The following is a 25,071-nucleotide window of genomic DNA, read 5'->3' as shown; positions in this document are numbered from 1 at the left end:
TTTCTTTTTCTTACCAGGTCTTCCTAATTATACATCACGCACCCCTGGTGAACTCGTTAGCTGAAGTCATTCTGAACGGTGATCTGTCTGAGACATACGCTAAGCCTGAACAGGATGTGCAGAGAAGCTGCGTAAGTCATTAGTGTTAGGACCATTTCTAGACCCTGATAAGAAGCCATGGCTCATTTTGTTAATGTGTGTTTCTCTGAAACCAGAAATCAACATTTTACTTACACAGCACTGATGATGATGCATAAGCTGGTCTGGGACTCAGAGAACCTAATCAGAGTACTGACACGCATACCCAGAAAATTCTGGGGTCAAGCACTAAGAGTGGACTTGACTGATCATATGTTATTGAACACAGGTTTGGACCATTCTGGGCCTCTGGTTGTATATCTGTGAGACACTGTTATTGGGTCAGGATGAGAAAATGCTTTGCCTCTGGCACAAATGTTTATGGAGACTGGACAGGGAACACCTATGAATGACAGGGACCCTGTGAGACAGCAGTAGGGAGCAGTGGGGACTGTGACAAATTGGAGGGTGTACGTGTCCCTTGTTGAGCAGCTGCTGCTCCACCTGACCCTGCGGTTGTTCTGCAGGAGTACGGATGCAGTAGTGCCAGGTTCTCTCATGCTTCTGACAAGCTGGAAAGCTGCATCTTTTTTTATTTTATCTTTTTAAATTTTTTTTATTTATGAGGAGAGGTAATTAGGTTTATTTATTTATTTATCTAATGGAAGTACTTACTGGGAATTGAACCCAGGACCTCATGCATGCTAGGCATGCACGCTACCACCGAGCTATACCCTCCCCTCTGGAAAGCTGCATCTTAAGGCAAATACTCCCAAGTGTTAAACGATCGCCCAGCTGTGGCCTAAACAGAGTCTGTTTGCGGTTTGTGCATATTTGTGCCTTTTGTGCTCTGCTAGAAAGAAACCCCAAGGACCAGTGTGATGACATCTCCCGAGGTTTTCCCCGCTTGGCCTTGTCTACCTTGCCTGCCTTCTCTCCTACCATCCTGTTCACACATGCTGAACTCCAGGCTACCTTGGTACTGGCCCAGCTTGCTTTTTCCCCCAAAGTAGCCTGTGTTTTCCCTCTGTACCTGTGTCCTTACCATACCGACCGCCTGGCAGGCCCTCGCTGCTGGTTCCTTCTCATCAGAGGTCTTACCTGTCATTGGCTCTGCTGCAGCCTGGGTTCCACGTACGGGTCTGAGATGAGCTAGACAGAGGCTGTTTCATGAAGGCTGTGTCTCTGCAGCCGGGTTCTCAGGCAGTCAGCACACCGGTATGCGGGCAGGGCTTGCCCTGGGGCCTTTGGCTCTGTTGTCATATCTGAGCACGTGGTGGAGTATGAGCTCAGAGTGTGAAAGGCCAGATCTGCATGGAGCACAATGACAAGAGTCTCCCGCCCTTCTGGTTTTTCCAGCATACAGTGTCTTGGCCGGACCACTTTGCTCTTTAAAGAGAACATTAGAGCCTCTGAAAAGGTTTCCAGAAACCTGTCCTTGATGGTGGTGGTGGCGGTGTCAGTTCAGCTGAATTGAATGGGGCCTTTTCATGGCCCCTGTCTGGCCTGTCCCTTCTGGATCGAGCATCGTGCTAGGTCTGGGGATATTCAAAATCCTAAATGGTCGCTGTCACACTGGGGCTTTACAGTCCAGCAGAGACAGACGTTGCTAAAATACACAAACAGATGCACTACCTCAAGTCTTGTAAGTGCTCCAACGGGAAGGAGTAGTGTTGGTGAGAGGATTCAACCTAGAGGTGACAGGGGTAACAAGTGCTCTACAGGAAGGACTTCCCTGGTGGTCCATGTTGTGACAACACACAGTCTAGAAAATGTGGAGCTGACTTAGTGTTTATGCAGCTGGAGATTTTTCTTTGCAACTTTCTTAAACCCACTTTCGCTGAATGAATGCAAGTAATGGAATGCTGAGTCCACAGAATCAGCGGGCGGGGGGCCCAGGGGGCTGCTGAGGACCTTGCCAGCTGGTGGGTCGCCTGGGGCAAGTCGTTTCACCCCATTTAGAAGACAGTGAGTGTAAGCCCCACTCTGGAGGGCTGTGGTGAGGATGGGGAGAAAATATATTTAAAGTGCCCATTAAGTGCACGACAGACGGCAATCTGGCCCTCAGAGCTGTTTGACTTGGTCTTCACAGTGTTTAAAGGAAAATTTTACGAATTGCCAACTTTAAAATGTAGGAAGTTTCACAGAAAAGTCCCAGCATCAGGATTGTCTTGAAGATCCAGTCTGAGTTGCGCGGGAACCTTCTCAGAGGCCGCCCCCTTTGGGTGAGGCATGTGTTAGCCATCAGATTTGCCCAGTCCCTGCCCAGCCCGCTGCTAACACACCACATTTATGTTACTAACAGGTTGAAATGTAGTGGGTCCTTTTGGACTTCATTTTGTCGCGTGATTTCCAGACCCCAAGATTGCTGCTAAGGCTTCATTGCAGAATGTCTACCCATAAGACCCCTACTGCTGAAGTTAGACTTGATGTTCCAAGAGATGAACCCAGAGATTGTTGGGGTGCTTGGGTTTGCAGATTTTTTCCATTGAAATTGATTGGCGTACAGTTGCAGGAAATAATAGAGAGAGATCCGTCACCCTTTCCCTAGTTTTCCCCCAGTGGTGACATCTTGCAAGACTGTAGCACAATGTCACAAGCAGGATATTGACATTGATACGTGGGGTTTCCAATTAGAGCAAAAGCAAATTGCAGGAAGTTCCTGGTGACCTCTCAGCTTAGGATACTTGCTTTAGTTGAACACCCTCAAATCAGAGGGAGCATTTAGGAGATCTGTTCTTTTTCCCAAGGACCTCCTCTTGGGATGAGTTCCTGCCTCCATTGTGATGGACACATAACCGCTCATGTGGAAGCCTGAACGAAAAAGAGGTTCTTTTCAGTGTGGAAGGAATTGCCAGCCCCAGTGAAAGTGTCAGCTTTCTACTTTCGGTTCTTGCCTTTCCCTGGGTGCAAAATCGAAGTCTGTTGTGATGACTGCAGTTGAAATTTGGGAAGGGTTTATCTCATTTATGACTTGTTTGACAATAGTCCTGGTAAGATTTACCTTCCTTCCCTCTGAGCAAGAACAGTCTCCTATTGTTTCCTGCCTAACTCGGATGTGGTTTGATCATACTTGTTTTAAGTTTCTTGGTCTTTTTTAACCTACTTTCTCCTTCCCGTAATTTGTAGATAAGTTACTGGTATTGCTTCATTTTACCAGCAGACCTTTCACAAAACCAAACCAAAATTGAGGAGAGAGAAGCAGAGCGGAGAGCAGAGTTATTTGAAAAGTCTGTAATTTAGGGTTAAATTTAAAACACATCAGCATGGCTAGATAAATGTCTAATTGAAATTCATCTGTGCATTAAAATCATATGGTTCCTCCTAGGGGATAATTCTTGCTGTAATTCTAATGCAGAGCAGATAATGTTTCTCGTTGGGGGAAGTAGAGGAAGAGAACACTCATTGTGAAACTGCCAACATCTCATTATTTGTGCAAAATGAACGTATAGATTAGATTATGGGATATGCCTTGTTACCTGTAGGTACTTTTGTTTTTGAAGGGACTTTTTTCATCCTGGGTTTCTGTGGAATGGCTTCCTTCGTTTTTGCATTCATTCATCCATTCCCTCAGCAGAGATCCACTGGTGCCCAGGAAAGACACCACCCTTGCCTCCACTGGGCTTCCCATCCCCTGCAAAGGCATAGCACTGTGTCTTGGAGACGCCCACATCGCCTGTGCTGTCACGGGGCTGGCCGGAGATGCCTGGGGGCACTCACTGCAGGCATGAGTGACTCAGTGGGTGAACTGGTGACAAGGTCACGAGGGCTCTTGTGATGTTCTTCAAGACTCTCAGAACAGAAGTAGCCTCAGAACCTGACCCTCACATGCCGCCTTCTCTCTGCTCAGGCGTGGGGAAGGAGCGTCAGAGGGGATCGCTTTGGTGCTGTTCCACATTCCATCTTTAGATGCAGTCTGGTGGAGTGGACTCGGGAGCTAGGCTGCCAGGGCCCCTTGAATCCTGGCTCCTCGCCTTACTAGGTGTGTCCCAGGACAAGTTAGTCCATGTCTCCGGGCCCAAGGGTCCTCACCTCTCCAACTAGACTAACAACCATGGGTTTGCAGAGACGATTACGTGTTATGTAAAGTGCTTATTCCAAAGCCTAGTGCACAGCAAGGCCTAAACTTCAGATGCTAGCATCACGATGACCTTAGTTTCTGAGGCTTCAGCATCACCCTGCATCCCCTCCTTGGGATGATTAACATAGAGGCACACTTAGTGCACCCCAAAGGGAGGTGCCTCATGACCAGGCACAGGGCGCAGTGGTGACAGTGGTGACAGCACCCATTGTAAACGTCGCCATCTGGTGTCAGCAGGCTGGGCCTCTGTGTGCAGTCTGGGCCCCAGATTCCCTCTCTGAAAAGTGCAAGTGCTTAGCCAGCTAACGTGCATTCACACTTGGCTGTCTCTGAACTCGGAGTCGGGGCTGAGAATTCTGGGGCAGAATAGGCTTATTTGCCTCAAAATGAGGACATCAGCCGTCTCTCTAGGGGCATCAGTTCAGCCAGTTGGGATGGTCTCCAGATGATTCTTGGGGGATCCAAATGATTGGGCACACATATAGAACGTTAGCTGTCCACCCTCCATGGGCCACCTGTCCTTCTTGGGAGCTGGACCCTCTGCTGGCAGAAGGCTCTGCGAGGACGTGCCACGTGGAGCCAGCAGCTGAGAAAGTAGCAGCCTGGCTTCTCTGACTTGTGTATTTGTGGAAGCAGAGCGTTAATTGTTGGCTTGGGTCGCCTGGTCGCCACTGCACGGCTGTCTTTCCAGACCAGGCTTGAGTCAGACGGCAGCGGAGCCTCCAAAGTACTGAAGGCAGAACAGCCCCCTGTGCGGTTGGGGTTAGTGTTCCCCCACGTCTTTCAGTGACCCTGACCTTACTTGTGACCCCCAGGGTAATCAATGCTGTTTCTGAAGCCGACACATTCTTCTTCCTGAAAGTCGTCATTAGCTTCTAGGAGAGGGTTGATAGTGAACGCTGAAGGAAGAGAATAGACATCAATCAAGGGCCTTAACCAGTTGCAATCATTCCCACAGAGAATGAGAAGTCATGTGTGCTGTCCCTTTTTGCGGGGCTGCTGCGGTCTAGCCTGTAACCCCTCAACAGACAGGATTACAGTTCCAAGGCGCCACCGCTGCCTACAGAGGACTGAGTGCAGCAGTGCGAGTTGCGGGTAAGGGTTTGACCGCATCAGAGAGAATCAGACGCAGCGTGTCCCACAAACCAAGCAGAGCATCGTGGTAGATGAGAGACCTCTTAGAAACCGTCATCTCTCCCTTTGTCCTGCACAGCTGTCCAGCACCATGGTGTGGAGGCTCATGGAGGAGTGGCCTGTGGCCAGGGCTGCGGGTGACTGACCCAAGGGGCCGGAGTGCTGGTCCTGGTCCAGTGAGCCGGAGAAGGGCCAGAGGTTCTCGGAATGGCCACAGGCCGGATGGGCCAACAGGGCAAAACAGTGGGCAACTCAGGAGTGGGGTTGGGGGTGGAGAAGTTTCTGTGACTCAGGCCTGAGCTGGCTTTTCTGTCTGCCTGGCAGCTTGGCACGGAACAGGTTGGGGCAGCCACCAGGCTGGAGACTGCTGTCGGGGGCGGGGAGCCACACCCCTGACTGAATGGAGACCTCTCCTAGTCTGCATTTAGTCATTGGTGACTTTTTCCAGGTTTTGGCTAAAATCAGGAAAACCAAAGGTGGGGACAGAAAAAGAGGGCACCTACCACTTCTGGTATCGGTGCCCTGGGGCTTTGTGAGTTCTCATCACAGCCAGGCCCCTTTGGGCATTGGAGTCTTCTAAGACTCTTGAGTCCCTTGAAGCTGAGTCATCGTTACTTATTCGTCTATTCAACACACAGTTACCGAGTGTGCGCAAGGCACTGTTCTAGGCACTGGAGACACACCATGAACAAAATGAAGACCTCTGACCTCCAGAAGCTTCTCTTATAGTGAGGAGAGGCAGAGGGACAATAAAACTGTTAGTGAACATCAAAGCATGTCAGAATATGAGGCGTGCACTAGAAAAGCAGCTGTAGTGAAGCTGAGAAGGGAGAGGGCTGTGCCAGGAGGCTTGGGAGGGTGCACTTCTCTATCGGGTGGCCTCATGGGGAAGGTGACATTAGAGTATAGACTTGAAGGAAGTGAAGGAGTGAATCATGATATCTGGGGGAAGAGCATTTGGGCCGGAAAGAACAGCCAGTGCAAAGGCCCCTAGGCAGTAGTGTGCCTGGTGTGTCAGAGGAACAGCAAAGAGCAGTGTGGCAAGGTGGAGTGTAGTAAGGGGTGAGGTTAGGGAAAGAGGGGATGGGAGTCTAAAGTAGGTGGTGCCCTTGGAGCCATTGGAGGACTCAAGAGTTTACACCAAGGGAAGTGGGAACATCCTAACCCTGGGATCTGGAAGGTTCTTGCAGTAAACTTGGGATGTCTTGAGATAATGAATCTTAACAGGGATGCGAGCACCATATATCTAATGAGTAAGGAAATCCTTTCCTGGTCAGCGCCAAAGTTCTCCAACTGGGAAACTGGATTTTGCCGCGGGGGTGCTTTGCCTGACGGGAGACTGCACATGGAATGAGAAAAGGGCCACTCCGGTCACTTCCCTCTGTCATTGCTCTAGCGATTTAACAACAGTGGCTAGGTGGGAAGTGGTGTGAGTCACTTACTGCCTGACTGAGGACAGTCAGCGTGGCTGGTGGGCGTAACGCATCCCAGGGGCTGAATAGTGGGGTTGCCCCTGTGAATTCTGAGTCCTGGCTGGCCTGAGACTGACTGCCTGCTGACCACTTGCTGTGCTGGTCATAACCTTCCCTACCCCAGGGGACCCTTGGTAACTTCAAGCTGGGCATGGGGCAGATTCCTGAAAGCTTCATGAGCAGAGAAAAGGGGGGAAAAAGCTGACAAGGCTTTATTCACTCAGTCAGTATTGTTCTGGGTGACACTTGGGGTATGGACAGCCCTTCCCTAGCAGGAGCAACGCCCCTCGTTCTCTCCCCCATCCCCCTCAGCCGCAGTCTTTGGGAAGCACCCACACATTCCAGACCAGTGCCGTGCTGGCCTCACAGGCTGCAGGATGAGCAAGACAGACAAGGTGCCTGTCCTGACACCCTGGTGGGAAACATGGTAAACAAGCACATCAACACAGGTTTAAGGTTTGGATCTGGAAAGAAATGGAAAACAGCTTCAGGAGATGACGGTGAGGGAAGTCCTCCCCGAGGAGGTGACACTGGATTGGAGGACCGAAGGAAGGATAGCTCTCCCTGATGTAAGTGGAAGGGTAGGGGGTTGGGGTGGTCAAGGCACAAAAAATGGCGAATCAGAGACCTCGATGGTTGTGAACTGGCTGTCTGGGATCGAGGAGAGGCCAGTAGGCAAGCAACGTACTGACTGGGTCAGTGCGAGTGGGGGAACGCCTTCACTTTACAGAAGAGGAACACACTTGTTCCCCTCCTCGCTGTCTCATCTGAGGCTCCTGACAACCCGAAGAGTGAGACAGTATTATCATCACATTCTCTGCGTGAGGAAGCCAACGCTCACCTAACAGAGGTTAAGGGATCATTCTGTTGCCACCCAGTTGTGGGGGGTTGCAGGCCATCAGCCCCAAATCCCCGTGCTGCTGCATTTCGTGCCCTTCTGCCACCATCCACAGTGATAGTCACTTGGTGCAGCATGAGATGTAGGGTTCCGGACCGAACATTGCAGGTGACAGGAGTCACCACTGTTTCACAGTTCATTACCTTTTTTTTTTTTTTTGAGAACAAAATGTAGTAAAACACTCCTTCTAAAGAAATGCCAACGAAATGCTTTGTCACTGTTTAATGGAAGAATATAAGATATTTTATTTTGCAAGAGCATGGAACATGCCTTTTTAATCATACATAGCTTGGGATTAATACCTTGGGGATTCATTCATCCTGCAGGAATTCATTAGCTGTTGATCGAATGCTCGACACAGCATCAGAGGGACAGACTAGGCGGTGCCGGGCATTGAGGGGGGCAGAGAAGGTGACGGGGTGGGGAAGGCCAGGGGATGAGGCTGGTCTCACAGACCCAGCAGCACCCAGGGGGCAGCTTTCTAAGAAGTCCCAGCACCATCTTGACATGACCTGCTGGTTCCCACAGTCGGAGCGTGAGGCCTCTGAGCTCTGAGACCGCTCCGATGCCAGATAAATGGGCGCTGCCTTGGGTTATGCCTCGGCCGCTGCCTCGCTCCCTGATAATTGGCCAATCGTGGGGAAGAGTGCCATGCTCCTCCTGTTAATGGAAGTGGCCTGTTACCTCTTCGTGCCTCCCCCACCATGGGTTAGATCTTCCCCGTTCAGTTTGGCAGCAGTGCCCCGTCGTCTCACTGACGTGGTCACAGTTGTGCTTTCTGGATGCGCGCATGTGCTCTGGCTCGGCAGCCCCACGTCGCTCAGGGTTTGGCACGTAGCACGCGCACCCATACATCACCCCGGAGCTTATGCCGCCTGATGTTTGCTTGCTGATCACCTCGTTCTGGAACGAGAATAGGCTCGCTCTGCAGCAATTATCCACCCAGCTTCCCTTCATGGCCAGTTGCAGAGCTATGTGCTACAGTGCCGTTGGTTACGGTGGGTGTAAACCCGGGTCACCGTAACCCCTGTGACATTTGGAGCTCTGCGCACATGAAACGGAAATGGGAAATAATCACAGCCTGTGCTCGTCCATCATGCTCATCAAGTCAGAGGGCCACCTAGTGAGTGATGTGTAGACTGTCACTGTGCTTTTGCTCCCCAGGCTGCCTTCTCCACCGCCCGTCTCCGCATCACCGAGTAGTACCAAGAAACCCTCTCAGCAGGTGCTATGTGCAGGGACAGGGTCATGCTGACGTCCCTTCTTAGGCCATGAGTGTCAATGAACTCCTTCACGAACAGCTGACTGGACGTGCCACTTGGCCGGCCCAGAACCACCCCCTGACTTCCTTCCTGTGTGCCTGCTGCTACCTGGGAGCTTGGGCCAGGCACCTTGTGTCCCAGGGCACCACTGCTGTCACCACACAAACCAGCTCTAGGTGGCTCTGGCCTTGACAGAATTAAGGGTGACTGTCCAGAACTCTGAGCTGGCCTTCCTCTCCTCCCAAGTGTTGTTGTGAACTGTTAATACTGAAAACTCGGATCAATCATTTCCCTCTCCACGAAGCCCTCCTAAGCTCCCCTCCCAACCCGCCCCCATCCTGGCTCACTTCCCCACTCCTTCCTCCGTGCCCTCAGTTTCCTTCATCTCCTAGTGTCCGTGTGGGACACAACAGCAGTACACCGCCGGCTCCTGGCTGCACTGTGAGCTCAGTGAAGGCCTGGCCTTGGCTTCCTCGCTCTTAGCCCAGTGTTGGTGCTTAGTCGGGGCTCAGTGAATGGTCAGCCCTCCGGCGACTGCAGTGAAGCCAGCTTCCCGAGTTGTCTGATTTGCCCCTAGCTCATATTTAGGGCACTGTGACGATCTGAATTTACTGGAAACCTTCTAGGTTAACAGTTTTTTTAAATTGAGAGGTAACATAAATGAAGCACATAAAAGTGCAGTGATCTTCACTGTACTGCTTGATGGCTTCATACACGTGGTTACATTACTGTGTACAGGTGTCCCCGCTTTTCAGAAGTTTGCTTTAAGCCACGTCTCTATTATAGAAGACATTTTTACAGAAGGCTGAAAAATCCAAAGAGGTTTTTCACTTTTACGAAAAAAACTTGGAAAGTGAGAACAGTGTACAGTGCAGGTGCTGCCGCCGCGGTGACAGGGGCAGTGCGAACCCCGAGCAGTGGCAGCGGGGCCGCCAAGCCCCTTCCCTGGAACCACGCTCAGCACCTCAGCATCACGTCCCGTAGCTCTGAACTGTGTCTGTGAGCATCTGTGCTTTATCTCCATTCATTCTGTGCATCTCCGAGCAAGCCATGTCCTAAGGTTACTGCTTCTCTGCTTCACACCCTTCAGGTTCACAGGAGGTTTCGTAGGAACGCTCTACTTTCAGATCACAGGGGAAGCTTGTAATTCAAGTCAAGACAGAAAACATCTCTGGCATCTTGTGTTCCAGGGCACCACCACTCCTGCTCAGTCTGCAACCAGTTCCTCCCCCACTCCTCCCCCCAGCTAATCACCATTCTCACTTTTAGGGGTGCTTTTTTGAAAGTTTTTTTTTATGTGAAATATTTATAACAAAACATTTACAGTGGATTAACCATTTTTAAATGTATAGTTCAGTGATATTAGATATGTTCTTTAAAGGTATTTTTTACATTTAATGGCACTGGTAATACTTTCTTGGGGTAAAACAATTGAATGATATAGAAGCAACTAGAGTAGAAAGTGAAAGTTCCCCAACCTCAGTATCTTTCTCAAAAGGAACCACTGTTCTCAGTTTGTGTATCCTTCCAGGCCTTGCTCTGTGTACCGTCATGCAAATACCTATCAACGCAGGAAAACATGATGTATATGTACATGTTTTAAGTCAATGGTTTTGTTTTTTATCCATGAACGGAATCCTTGATTGATTGATCGGTCTTTCTTACGCAGTCTGTGTCAGGGTTTTTCTAAGGGGGCACACCCAGACCTAATAGAGGACATTATGTTTGACCTCCGTGGCATCAGCAATGCTGGGCTTGCATGTTTGCATCCTTCCTCCTGAACCCTTGCTCCTGACCCCTCTCGCGGTCCTTGCAGAACCTCTTCTCAGACCCTGCCACCCCTGAAAGGCCTTAGTTATCGCCGACCCCTGGGGGGAGTCACCTTCTTGAGTATGTAACTTTGAAGCCAGGCGCAAAGGTTGGAGGCATGAAGGCTGGTGGAAGGTGTCCTTAACCAGCAGGTGGGGGCAGACACTCTAGGGAGTACTTAGACCCCAGACCACCCCTGAAAACACACTGCTGGACTGCAGCTGGCTATGACCCCAGAAGCCAGGCTGCCTAAACGTCCAGCCACAGAGCCCAAGGCTCCCCTCCTGCATCCCCAACTCGGGTGCCTGGCAGAGTCTCTGGAGGCAGCAAGGAGGGCCCCGCACCTCCACTCTCCCCCTGCAGCTCAGGCTTCCGATCCCTGGGGGGTGAGCCCTTAGGGAAACCCAAGCCTGCGGCGTTTGGGAAACTAGACCTTATTTGCAGGATTCTTTTCTCTGAGGCATGCGTGAGGTGCTTTCTTTATAAAAAGATAAACCCAAAGGCCTTCTGATTTTTGACTCTGAAGTGGGTTTTCCCGTTTCTTCTGGTTGGTTCCATCCTGTTAGCTCTTCCACTAAGTTTGGCTCCTGAGGGTGTTAGGCCCCTTTCTCCATCCACCCTCTCTTTTCTTCTGTTTTCTTCTTCTTCTCTCTGTCACGTTGGATGTAGTATGGATGGGACAGGCCACTCGGCAGCAGTCCATCAAGGCATGCCCTGCTCCAGGCACCTGGTTTAGTGTCAGGAGGACAGCGGGGTATAAGATGGCACTGCCCACGGGGCTTTCCGTCTGGAGCATCCGGGGTTGGCCAGTGTAACACAGATTCCCGGGGAGCTGGCAGCCGGGAGGCAGGAATGATAACGAGTCCCTGCCCACATTTCCCAGCCACGCCCTGTCAGCATCTCCATGGTAACTATGGGATTTTTGTTGTTGTTGTTGTTGTTAGTATTTTTTCTTAAATAAGACTTTTTAAATATAGAAGAAAAAAGGGGGAAAATAAACTTCATAATTCCAATATCCAAATGATCCCTGTTGAATTTTTTGAAAAGTTTATATGCATATACAATAAGAAATTTCAAACGGAGGAAAGGTATAGAAGTGAAAATCTCTTAAGTGCACTTTTAGGGGTGTGCACACATAGTACCACTTGCCTTTTTTCCTTCCCCAGACATGAAATGCTAATATATTCTTGTGCAGCTTTCCAGGAAAAGTTGTGTTTACACCATCATAAGGCTTTACCCCAAAGGGTCCCAGCTTTGTTCCCTGTCCTTCCTTTTTTATCCTGGTGCTGTTTCTGCATCAGTATATCTAGGTCTAAAAAGACCCCAGTCTTTTTAACATCTACGTGGATTCCCGCTCTATGGACAGACCATAATTACCTAACCATTCCCCTGTTGATGGACATTTAGGTTATTTCCAGCTATTTACTGGGTAGGTTGCATTTTAAAGGTTTGAAATTTCCCTGGTAAGCATGCCTTCTCTGCCTCCCTCCCTAACACCTGATCATTGACAAAAGCATAGCCCTTGGAAAGTTTTTAAATTCATTTTCACAGTTGAGTTTTTCTTTTCTTTTCTTTCTTTTCTTTTCTTTTCTTTTCTTTTCTTTTCTTTTCTTTTCTTTTCCTTGTTTCTCTCTCTCTTTCTCTCTTTCATGTATGCGGAGAAGGGAAGGTAGCTGTCTATATATTGGATGCTTCCTATATCACCAGGCTCTGAAGGAACTTTCTATCCATGATTTTGTTTAGCTCTAGGAGGCCAGAATTACTTCTCCCATGTTTTAGACAAGAGGCTGGAAGCTCTGAGAGGCCCCACAGCTCATGTAGGGTCTGGCTGGGCTTCACACCACTCTGACCAGCCCTGGACCTCGTGCGTTGCTTCACTTCCCTTACTACTGCCAGCTGTTCTGTGTATCTGAGTCCATGCAGAGCTCAGGGAGAGGTTTCTACATCCATCCATGTGAATTTCTACTCATAGCTTCTAACCAGTGGTGTGCTCTGTGTTTGGTCTCAGTTTTCTGTTCCTGAAAGCTTTAATTACATGTGGCATGCTCCAAAATTCCCTAGAAGTAAGTGGTGATCAGAGGAAGCAGTCACTTCATCTTGAGGCCCCAATTAACCGGGTTTGGGTCCTTCAGGAGAGGATGAGGCCGGCGTCTGGGGCTGCGTTCAATCGCACAGCATCCTAAGTGGGCCCTGATGGATGCTGTCTGTCAAGTGCTGCAAGCTCAGAATGCTCTCATCTCTGGGCTCTTGGTTGTCGGCATCTGTAATGCACTATCTGGGTTTCCTGGACAGTAGAAGCTCGTCTCAATTTAGCTGTCATTTTTGTGGATGAATAATCCAAAGGAGGTAAATAAAAATTAATGTTTGGATTTGGATGCTAATTTAGCTTTCCATTAGGTTTTGTTTTGAGTGTTATTGAAATTAATCTGTGTTCTTTGAGCACATTTCACTTATTGGCAAGGTCCGGTAGCCCCCAGAATATAATGGCGGTTGTTTGGGGTAAATTCAGAAGATGGATAGACTGTATCAAGATAATGGAAAAGTTTCCTTTAAAACTTTCCTTTTCAAAGACAAAATGATGTCTGAACGTCATCTGGACCCTGAAAAGAGAAAAATACTTCAATCAGAATCCTACCTCAAACAAATCAGGAACAGTTTTATTTTGTTTTTGGTTTTGTTTTTGTTTTTGTTTTGTCTTTGCTTCTTTCTAAACCTGATTCATTTGCACGTAGATGCTTTTCAGAGAGTACTAAACATGAAACTGAGTTTGAGCTCCCGGTGAAACACTGATATTTTAGGAAGAGCTTGGCCTTTGGGATTGGGCAAGTTTCGATTCAAATTCTGACTGAAGCTCAGTAGCTGTGTGGCATTGGGCCTGTCACTTAACCCTTCTGAATCTCACTTTCCTATCTGTAAAATGGGACAGATAATCCCTATAGCTCATGGTTGCTCTAAGAACTGAGATACAGCCATGTTTTCCACAATGTGGGATATGAACCATGGTGACGCACGGGCCTTTCTCATTTCTCTTAGGCTTCTGACTTTTTAGGGAAAAACGTTTTCCTTAGGGGCAGGCTTCTTTTGGGGATGAGCTTTAGAACTCATTGCCAATACTTGCCAGGCTCCCCTTCTAAAGAGAGCCAGCATTTGGTTACACCCAATACACCTTGCTTTTTCTTTTCTGTTTTTTATTTTTATAATAGCAAGATACGCTGGTGTCCCATTTCCATAGTGATATTCAGTTCCTTTTAAAATAAGTATATTTAAACTAGAAGTTTAGCGCAGCACATCAGAGTGCTGTGGTTAAGATGTAAATTGTGTAGATAAGTGGTCTTGAACCCCAGCTCTGCCACCTCCTGGCTCTGTGACCTTGGGCAGGTCATTTAACATCTCTGAGTCTCAGTCTCATCACATGTACAGTGAGCGTAACAACAGTACTATCTTGTGGGGGTTTTGTAAACTTTAAGTGAGATAATATAGTCAGAGGCCTTAGAACAGCATCTGGTGCGTAGAAAGTACCATAAAAGCATTAATCAGAAGTGTGTTTTTGACCTTTGGGAAGCGCAGAGCTGGTACTGGTAAAGTGCAGATGACTTAGGACCATGGGCAATAAATAGTAGCTGGTGCTGTTGTTTAGATTATAGTAATAATGATGTTCATAACAGTTACAGTAATCAACTAGGGGTAGCATTTGTTGTTTTGGACAGGAATTTCTTGGGGCAGAAACTCTCGGGCAGCTTAATAGGATGCAGCGTTGAGTCCAGCGCTCAAATCTGCCTGTTGTCTTGGTTCGACTTTCCTAGGCCAAGCCCAGCATTCGGTGCTTCATTAAACCCACCGAGACGCTAGAGCGGTCCCTTGAGATGAACAAGCACAAGGGCAAGAGGCGGGTGCAAAAGAGACCCAACTACAAAAACGTTGGGGAGGAAGAGGATGAGGAGAAAGGGCCCTGCCGAGGATGCCCAAGAAGACGCCGAGAAGGCTAAAGGTACAGAGGGTGGTTCAAAAGGCACCAAGACGAGTGGGGAGAGTGAAGGTGAGTGCGCCTGCAAACGCCGACCTGCGAGCCAGGCTGTCCTGTGTGTGGTCCCCTGTGTGTCAGTGGGTGCACCTGTCGTTCCGGACCCCAGTGTACCTCACTCTGCACAACCAGCGGTTCGGAGGCAGCTGTGGGCAGATCCCGTACAAGGCCTGCCCTTGTCGGATGGGTGTCCTGGAGCAAGGTCCTCTCCTTTTAACAGAGGTCGGTGCTTCCGTTTCCCCAACTGTAAAAAGAGGATAACACGTAGAATTCACTTTGTTTTTAAGAGACCTAGACGGGTTAACACGTGTATCCTGCTGGGGACAGGGCCTGGCCCACGTCATAAGGCTCTGCTGCTGCTGCCGCCTGTCCTGCTGTTATTATTATTATTATCATCATCTTGATCATTATTGCTGGTCTTATTACTCCCGATAACCTGGGGTTAAGATCTTCGACAGAAGTCATCATTTCCAGTGCACTGCAGGAAGAAGAATGCCCATGCTTAATGAAATGATATGCTTTTCAAAATGAGATTATGGTTTGTTGGAATCAAATGGTCAAATATAATCCCCTAGATTCTGACATTAAGATTTTTCCCAAGTCCTGACTGTGTTTAGAGTGAGGTACACTTGTGTTTGGTGCACATGTGCTCAGTAAACAGAATCATTGTGTCCTCTTTTTGCCCTTGTCGGGAATGATTCTGGTTTACTTTCCACCCTCCTCTCATTTAAATGCTAACACCTCCTCCATCTGGAGAGCGTTGTCCTCTGTGGAATGAAGCAAGCTTAAACTGTCCAGTTGCTTGTGTCATGGGCTGGGCTCACAGCCACACAGATGGGGTCACTGGCCACGGCCCCGGGCACTTGGTGGAGGAGGTGATGGGGCGCAAGTGGGGTGGGGGCTCTGCTCATGGAGGCGAACTCCCACCTCACCTCCTGGGACAGACCCAGGTGCTGCTCAGCTCCCGGCTGTGGTCTGCTGAGGCTGTGGGGAGCATTTCCTGCAAGCCGTCCTCCTGGGTCCTGGGCTAGCAGTGGCTGCTCTGAAGCCAGCTTCCCGGCCCATCAGCCTGGACTGTGAGTCCAGGGCATCTGAAGCTGGAAAATGGAGCAGCTCAATAAATCAGTGACTGGAAACTCGTATGTTTTGGGGAGTTTGCTGCAATTATGTAGCTGAAACCCACCCCTTCCCCCACCCCGCTAGCCCTGTTCTGATTTTCTTGGCACTTCTCAGTGAATGTCACCATCACATTTTGATAAGTAAAACTGAAGTGTCTCCCTGGTGCCACCGGCTCATTTTAAGGCTGAGATCTCCAGCATGCTTTTATTTCTGTTCAAAGTGCGCAGTAAGCATTTTGGTTTAGGAATTGCTGTTTGGCTTGGGAAACCTTTGCCAACAGATACCACTGGTGGGGAGGTGAGGGGCAAACACAAGGTAAGCCATACTTGTTTGCTTATTTGGATCATTTTGGGTTTTTTTTTTTTCTAACTTGGTAGAAAATTGCCTGCTTAAACCCTAGATTTAGCTGCCCTGTAGCCACATAGTGGAGAAAATGGGCAACTTCACTCCATTTTGTACACTGTGTTCTTGTCAATTTTGTTTTGGAAAGATGCTACCTCTTTTGTTCCAGCCCTTTTAAGGGCTGCTCTCTAACCAGGCCGGGGCCGTGACTAACCTGTGGTGTGGACAGGGGCAGGCTTGGCCTCAAACACACAATCAAATGACTCAGCCAGGCAGCCCAGTCCTGGCGCATGGGGGCTGCAGTGGCCAGACTGCCGTCCCAGCTTCCTGTTAGGATTGGGGCGAGGACTCACGGCAGGCTGATCCCACCTGCCGCATGTTGGGGGCAAGGGGAGAGATGGGCGGATACTCACCTGACTTGTGCCAGACAGGGCCCAGCAGTTTCCAGTGGAGGCTTTCTTGGACAGTCGATACTGACTTCAGGGCTCGGTTGAGCATGGCTCTCCACGACCCCCTTGGCATCTTAGCACCCTCCTGTTTTCTCAGGCACTCACTAATCTTCCCGCCCGGCTCACCATAAATCAGTACAACTTTCAGGCCCGTCCAGCAGAGAGAATGCCTAACTGGGCATCAGGAGCTGTATTCTGGGGCTTTTTGAATCGTTTATTTGATCTCTTAGACATTCTCTTGTTTGAAGGTACGGCTGGTGGGTATCCTCTCCCTCGGCTGTATCTGTGTTTGGGCATTAATTCCTGTGACCTGGAAGGGTGTCAGGCACATTTCCTCATTCAGTTTCAATCCAGAGAACAGTGTAGATGGGGGAGGTGCCTAGGAGAAGGGAGAGCTGCCTTGCAATCCTGTCTTGACAGCTAGGCTTACTGTGTGCCTTGGATGGTCTCCTCAAGCTCTGGGCCTCATCTTCCTCATCTGGAAATTGTGACTATAGGAGATGTAATTCATGTAATGAACTTTTTTTTTTTTAAATAAGGATATGTTAAGTATTCTTGTAGTTGCAAAATTTAGAAATTCAACTCAGGCTGACTTAAGCAAAAAAGGCAGTTACTGTTCACGTAACTGGGAGGCTGGACCCAGGGGCACGGATGACCACTGGCAGTGCCAGACTCACACCCTGCCAATTTACTGCCAGATGGAGAGGAAGCTGCTCCTTCCCCCTGGCTGCAGTGAAGTCTGGGGGCCAATGATGCTTGTTGGTGAGAATGGGCCTGGCTTGCCCAGCCCTATAGAGGGATGTTCTGTGCTGATTGGCCAGGCCTGGGTTACGCATCTACGCTAAGGTGACTCCCTCAGTAAGAAATGAGGTACGTTCATCAGAAGAAGGGGGTGTAAATGTCGGGTCAGCAGAAACAGCAGATGCTCCATTAGGAAGCCACACTATTTCTGTTTACGCCTCAGTTTTCCTCAGGGCTGTCTTCTTTCTTTCTGTTTTGAGGTGAATATGTGGCTATTTTCTCCAAATTATTCCTTCCCTAGCCTGCTTCTTGCATTGTCCCTAAATCTCAGGGCTTGTTGATAGCCTGGTGACTCTTGTGTAAAGAGATGCTGGCACCAGCTCCTCCCTGCATCCCCTGCTACCCCCATTTTAGTGCTGAAATCTTTACTGAAAAAGGCAGCATGAAGCACAGAAGTGAAAAGGCATGTGGTCACAAGTCACAATTCTGCCATGACCTGATTTGAATGTGGTATTAACTTGTTTTTTTCTGCAAACTGCAACACCCAGAATTCACACCTCCTCCACATTTAAGCCCAGACAAGGAAGTTGTGTGAAATGAATGTGCACCCCTGGACCCTCCACTTCCATCCCTGGTTTGCAAAGAAATGTTCCCTACCTCAGGTCCCAAGTAATGGGCAGCTCATTCTGAAACCAAGAAAATCACAGGGCTCCTAATTTTTCAGGAGCTGAATACTGAAAGGAAGACCAGAGGCGCCCTGGCCCCTCCGGCCAGAGGAGTGTTCACCCAGATGCACGTTCTTGTCTCATCCTGCTTTCCAGTCTGAGAGGATGGTCGCCTCTTTTTGGATTCACTTAGAACAGTTACTTGGTGATCCTGGGCAAGTCATCGCCCTTCCTGTGTTTCTCCACCGATAGAGGGGCCTGCGCGAAGCCCGGCCATCAAGGTGTCAGAAACGAGAACATCAGTGCCTCAGCATTTAGCATGTGACCCATGAGCACTGGGTAGGAGCCCTGGCAAGTCGGAGAGCAGAGCGGGGAGCCTGGAAGTGGTGCTTGAGCTTGACTAGGGGGACTTTGTCCTTGGGCACACTGGCAAGTTTCTGTGGGGCCTGTTTCTCTGTTAATTTTTATAACGAATAGTGAGGTGGGAAGTGTGTGTGTGTGTGTGTGTGTGAGAGAGAGAGAGAGGAGAGAGGGAGGGGGAGAAGGATGGGTTGGCTGGTAGAGAGATGTAGGAGTATCAGCTTTTCCAATGGGCTTAACTAATATGAAGAGAAGGATTAGAGGTCAGTTTAGACAAATCCTCTGCAAAGCAACTTCCCAGAAAAATGTTCTGAATTCAATCTCATGCTATCCAGTAAACAATAATTAGAAATCAAACGAAAGGGTACCCCAGATACTCAGCATATTCACATCCTGTCATTGCCAGGCACCGACTGAATCTTGAAATTCTGCTCCAAAGCCAGCCAGCAGCATGCGGTTTTGCCCCCATTTCCTAGGTAACCAGCAAGGGCATCTTTCTCCTCCTTCCCTTAACCTCCTTTTGAAGGCTTTCTCATGATCCCCGTCTCCTCTGTTCGTTGTCTGTCCTTGCCGTGATTACTGGACGGTAGAACACAGAGGGCAACTGAGAAAATCCTTGAATTTCTCAGTCAAAGACTGTTGGGAGGTCATGCCCGCCATTTCCCCGAAAAGCACTTCATTTACCAAATATTAATCAGATGAGAATGTACATCATCCCGGGCAAGTTGATGAATTATTGCCGTTATTTAAAAAAGCCAAGAGTGTCAGAGTGCTGGGGGAGCTCATGGACTTGGCCAGAATTGTCATATCCAGGGACAGCAGTTGATGTCCTTGGGTGGCAAGGGTCCTCAGGCCTCTCCTGTGCACTCACATCGTGTGCAGCCATCCCCACCTCCCGGCCCCAGAACTCTTCATCCTCCCAAACTGAACCTGTACCCATGAAACAACTGCACAGATGCTCGTTTACACGACAGAGCGGACAGACAGTGCCGGGAGAGGAGCCCGCGGGCAGCTGGGGCCAGAGGCCTCCCTCCTGATCTCTCTGTGCCTCAGTTTCCGTTCCATAAAATGCAGAGACTGCAGTCGATCAGCATAGCCCCAGCTGTGGGATATGGAGATGGCTTTGGGTGGGACAGAGAGGGCCTTAAAGACCATGGTGAGAGGATTCTTGCCAAGAGCTCAGCTCCAGGGAGGCTCGTGGTTGGTGTGTGCATCCGACACCCCATCACATTCCCCAGTCTCCCCCCTTTCCATTCACACGACAGGCCTCAGCACCTTTTCATTTATTTGTTGTGTGTGTTTTCACAATTACTTTCTACTTCTGTTGGCTTTATGCTTATAGTAGTAATTTCTAAAAATGTTTTATTTGAAAATGATTTCAAATTTATAGAAAGTGAAACAAAAACAAAAATAGTATAAAGAACATCTGTTTACTCTTTACCTGCTTTCTCCTTTTAACGTCTTATACCCCATTTGCTTTCTTACTTGCATATTCTCTCTCTCTCCACACGTTCGCTCTCTCTCTCTCTCTCTCTCTCTCTCTCTCACACAGACACACACACTCTCTCACACTTTTTTTTTCTGGGTAGGGTACACCCATCATGCCCCTTCCCTCCTAAATTCTTCAGCCTGCATTTGCTAAGCACAGGGCATCTCTGTCGTGACCACAGCACAGTTACCAGCTTCACCATAGTTTCCTTCTGTCCGTGTTCCAGTTTATCCGTTGGCCTAATGGCGCCCTTTGCAGCATACTTCCTCCTTGCAGTATAAAATCTGGGCCAGACTCAGATCGTGCCCTGAATCGCCATGTCTCTTTAGCCCCCTTCCTCTGGACGTTTCCACAGTCTGTCTTTCTCTTTTACAACTTTGACATTTTTGAAGACTACAGAACCTCTCCCTCCTTTGTTTTAGTAAAACATTCTTCATTCTGCCTTTGCTGTTTCTTTGTGATTAAATTGAGGCGATGCATTCTTGGCTGAAATACGGCCTAGGTGACATGTCCTTCCGTGGGTGTCACATCTGGAGGCACATAACATCCTTCTGTCCCTCATGGGTGATGTTAATTTTGGCCACCTGGTCAAGGTACGGCCCAGTTTCTCCACTGTATCATTACTTTCTCTTTTCTTTGAAACTGATTAGCAATCCATGGGGAAACACTTTGAGATAATGCCGATATTCTGTGCCGCATTAAAACTCCCCCCTAGATGTGGCATTCACTGACGAGTCTTGCCTGATCCCGTCTTTACCAGGATGGTGGTAGAATGTTGGTTTTCCAACGTCTCCGTGTTTAATAGTCAGTCCTCAGTATTCCACTGTAAGCAAGACTCCTCCCTTCTTCCCATTCATTTATTTATCTGTCTGTCTATTCTTGGCACAAAATCGTGGATTCCAGTTTTTTAGTGGTTTGTATTTCATCAAGACTCCTCTCTTCTTCCCATTCATTTATTTATCTGTCTGTCTATTCTTGGCACATTATCATGGATTCCGGTTTTTTAGTGGTTTATATTTTATTACTGTAATGAATTTGATGCTCAAATTGTCCCAGATTTGGTCCTTGGGAACCCTTTCAGACTGGCTACGTCCTTGTGATATCCCCCCGTCATTTTTTAAGCAGTCCTTACACTTTCTGTCATAACAAGGTTCGTTTCCCACCTACTCTGCCTCCCTTGGGGTTAGTCATTTCTCTGAAAAGCCCTGGTTCCTTTCAGTGGGCAGCAGTACTAGAGGCCAAGATCTGAGCACTAGCTATGCTCATCACCACATGAGATGTCTTACTTTTGGGCCCTTTCAGTGGACAGAGCTAGAAAATACATGCATGTAAAAGTACACATTACCAATATCTCCAATTCCAATGAATTCCCAGAGTTCTTTCTTGCCTTCCTTCTCCCACTCTAGATTTGTATGTTTCTTTGATAGCGAGAGCTGTGGCTCCCACTGACATCAAAACATTTAGTATTTGCTCAGTCCTATAATACGTCTTTAAAAGTTTCAGAATCGTTTATTGTATGATAAAGAATTCAAGGTCATTTGCAGTTCCCCGCCCCCACCCCCAAGTATTTTGCCTGTATCCAAACTGAGCATATAGAGTCGGGTATTGTGTTCATGGACTACTTGGATTCGTCTACCCTTCCTTTCTTTTCCCCCTTCAGGGTACATGTGGTATTCATTTGAAATATATTTTAGCCCTTTTTTTTTTTTAAGTTTAGGATTCTCCCTTCCCATTCATATTGATTTAATTTCTTAAAAAAAAATAATTTGGAATGTTAACAGACTCAAACTATGCAAAAGGGTTTGTACAGAGAAGTGTCCTTCCCTCCCATATTCCTTCCATCCTATTCCCCCGCCTCTTATAGATAACTAACATTGTTTTCTGGACTAGCCCTGCTGTGTTTCTTTGTGTAAAAAGAAGCAGATATATGTATGCTTTCTAATTTCCCTTCTTTCTTACACATGGCGTATAGCCCACGGTATATGCTGTTTGGCACTTTGCTCTCTTCACTTAGCACTGTCTCCGGAAATAAGTCCGTATCAGTTCCCAGCGATCTTCCTCATTCCTTTCTACAGCTGCACTGTGTGTGTACCATAGTTTATTCAACCAATCTTTATGCTTGGACATTTAGGTAGTTTCCAATATTTTGCAATTACAAATAATACCACAGTGAATACCCTTGTGGGTGTGCATTTTCATATCATAGGAGGTGTATCTTCCAGATAAATTCCTGTAAGTGGGTTTGCTCAATTGAAGGGTATAGGAATGATTTATTTTAAGTTTTCTTTTAAAATGTATTTAAGTAAAAAAAAAAAAAAAGTTCAAATAAAATGATTAAATAAATAACAAATAGTGGAGGCAACCCACAGACACGGCAGAAACTGTAAAGGCAGGCAAATGGGTGAATTTGGGGCTAGGGTGTTGCTACAGTCCCCTTCAGATTCCAAAACAGAAACCTCGTCTAGGTGGGGGCTCATGGTATAATAACTGAGGTTCAGATGGCGCCCCCTGGGGATTCATCATCAGAGCCTGGGTCCTCACCTCAGTGACCATCAGTGGAAATCTGTGTCCATGTGAGCCCACTGACGTGCTCTCCCTGGTGGCAGCATGGTGTGTGCACCCCGGGAGGGGATGCAGGCCACACCGAGGCAGGCATGGTGCCAGAAGGGAGATGTGGCAGTAGGGGCCCTGAAGGCTGTGCAGAACCACGCCGGACGTCCCGGAGTGGCATAAAGAGGGTGCACTTTGACCCTCAGTCACTAAGACAGGCCAGATCCTCTTTGGCACCCACTTTTAAAGATGGCTGTGGAATCCATTTTAGAGTGGCGAGAATCTGGTGGGACCCTCTCCCCAGAAACCTGTTACCCACTCCTCACATGGCCATGGAGCATTTTGCATACAGTTTCAAGGAGTTGGCCAACCTAAGAAAGAATTGCTAGTTTTAAGAGTTGTGTGGATAAACTTTTTAAAAAGAAATGGGGGAAAACCTGTTTGGCTTTGGAAGAACTGTTCAGTGGAAAATTAAGTGGAGCAGCATCCTGCAGCTGTGCTGGCTGGAGCGGGAGGGATGCGGGTGCAGCTGTGAGAAGCGGGCTGACACAGCTGAGGTTCGGAAACCTTGTTGTGCAAGGAGAGGCCCTTGTGAACCTGGCCCTGCCCGAGTTCTCCACATGCGGGATGCGAGGGGGCAGGCTTGGCTTTCGCCACTGCTTCTCTAGCTGTGTTAACAGTCATTACGCTCCTGGGTTTCTGTTTCCTCATATACAGTCTCCAGGACCCAACTAGTGGTCTTCAGCCCATTTTGTGTGAAGCTCCAGAATCCCAGAAAGGAGCTTTAGGGGCCTCTGTGGAGTGCGTGAGGGAACCCGAGGTCGGAGACGATGGGACACCCACCCGCCCTGGACCTGGAGCAGCTCCCCTCTCCCCTCTTACTGTGGTGGTGCCCTGGGAAGTAGTCATTCAGAATTAACGTGCACCCACTTAACACAGTTTGATGAGCACCAGACTGGGTTATCTTTAACCCCTCCCCTACGCCAGGATTCTGATCATGTCCAGGGAGTTTAGAAAGGCAAAAAGGGACAACCACATCACAGCAGGTGGAGGCACTCCGGCTTGGGCCCCATAATCATGGGGAGTCCTTGGAACTGACTTCCTGCCAGGTCAGCCAGGCAGGCAAGGAGGAAGTGGGGCTGCAGCAGTGTGGGAATCAGGTCAGAGGTCACGGGGCAAAAGCCAGTGGCTGGCACCTCTTCTCATTTGGTAGTGTTCAGCTGTCTCTGACGGCACACCCCATCCATAAACACAAATAAATACATAACTTTAGCATGCATCTCCCCAGTATGTATGCATTTATTATGAACTATATACATGCTTGTCTTAATGTGCTAACGTTATATGCATCATAACATGAACAAAATAGATTTTTAAAAGACAAGGATAATTAAAAATAAAAGAAGTACTCCCCAGTGAGGTGTCTGCATCCTACTTTGGAGAAGACGAGGGTAGTTGGGAGGTACCTGAAGGAGGCTGGTGGCGGGGTCTGATGCAAGGACAGGAGGGGAGGGTGGTTCTCAGACGGCAGTCCGCATCGCCTCCTGCCCTCCACCACGTCTCCGTGCGTTCATTGTGAATTGACTCACTTATTTTTTTCTTAAATTTAGCTTCATCCTAAGCAGTAACATCCACAAAAGAACAGATTTTCTGTGCAGTTAGAATTTTCTTCTAATGCATTTCTAATGCCTTGGATGCAATTCTAATTTATTTTAATGAACAGATATAAAACTATGCAAACACAGAACACTTAAAAATCACATGTCAGCCCCCACCTGTGTGCTGGGGGATGGCCCTGTGGGGGCCACTCTGATCTGTGATGTCTGACTCCAGACCACTGGGAGGGAAGGGGCTAGTGAGACCGAGCCTCGCCCCTCCCCCCAGCTCCAGGCCCCTGTGGACGTGTGGGGGTGCACTCCTCCGTGTCAGAGGACAGTCTCAAGCACAGTCATGTTTAACAGTCCGCATGGGGGCGGGGATGCGACACCTCCCTGTGAGGACACTGTGCACACACTGATCACAGGCTGGGGATGCGTTACACATTACAGCTGCCATGCATCACTGCCAGCCCTGCCTGCCACCGAAACCTCCCATCCATTCATCCATTTCAGAGATGTTTAATGAGCATTTGCCTTGTGCCAGGCCCCAGGCTAGACGCTGGAATTCTGGGGGAGAACAGGACAGATAAGGCAGCTACTCTTAGAAAGCCCACATCCTAGTGGGGGAAGGCCAGCAGGAAACAAGCAAACCAATACGTAGGAAATATAAAATCCAAGTACAGGTTTCCCCCGTGATCCGAAAGTAGAATGTTCCTATGAAGCCTTTCGTTAAGCCAGAATGGCGTAAAGCGAAGAGGCAATTGTCTTAGGTTACGTCTTGCTAACAGATGCACAAAATAAATGGAGATAAAGCACAGATGCTCACAGACACAGTTCAGAGCTACGGGACGTGATGCCGAGGTGCTGAGTGTGGTTCAGGGGAAGGAGCCTGGCGGCGCCGCTCCAGCTGCTCGGGTGCGCACTGCCTGTGTCACCGCAGCTGCAGCACCTGCGCTGAACGCTGTTTCTGCTTTTCACCTTTTTTGTGTGTGTGAAAGGGAAG

At 48.6% G+C, this 25,071-nt stretch overlaps 1 protein-coding gene across 1 annotated transcript in view; it reads left to right on the top strand.

The window, feature by feature from the left end:
* CLEC16A (C-type lectin domain containing 16A) overlaps positions 1 to 25,071 on the top strand; it is a 196,341-nt gene that overhangs the window by 32,682 nt on the left and 138,588 nt on the right. Inside the window, 3 exon segments of the mRNA XM_032460792.1 lie at positions 18 to 131; positions 14,538 to 14,675; positions 14,677 to 14,770. Of these exon segments, the coding sequence (XP_032316683.1) occupies positions 18 to 131; positions 14,538 to 14,675; positions 14,677 to 14,770 (346 nt within the window).

The sequence above is a fragment of the Camelus ferus genome, chromosome 18 (genome assembly GCF_009834535.1).
Source record: "Camelus ferus isolate YT-003-E chromosome 18, BCGSAC_Cfer_1.0, whole genome shotgun sequence".
NCBI lineage: Eukaryota > Metazoa > Chordata > Mammalia > Artiodactyla > Camelidae > Camelus > Camelus ferus.
This window is presented reverse-complemented; position numbering and strand designations above follow the sequence as displayed.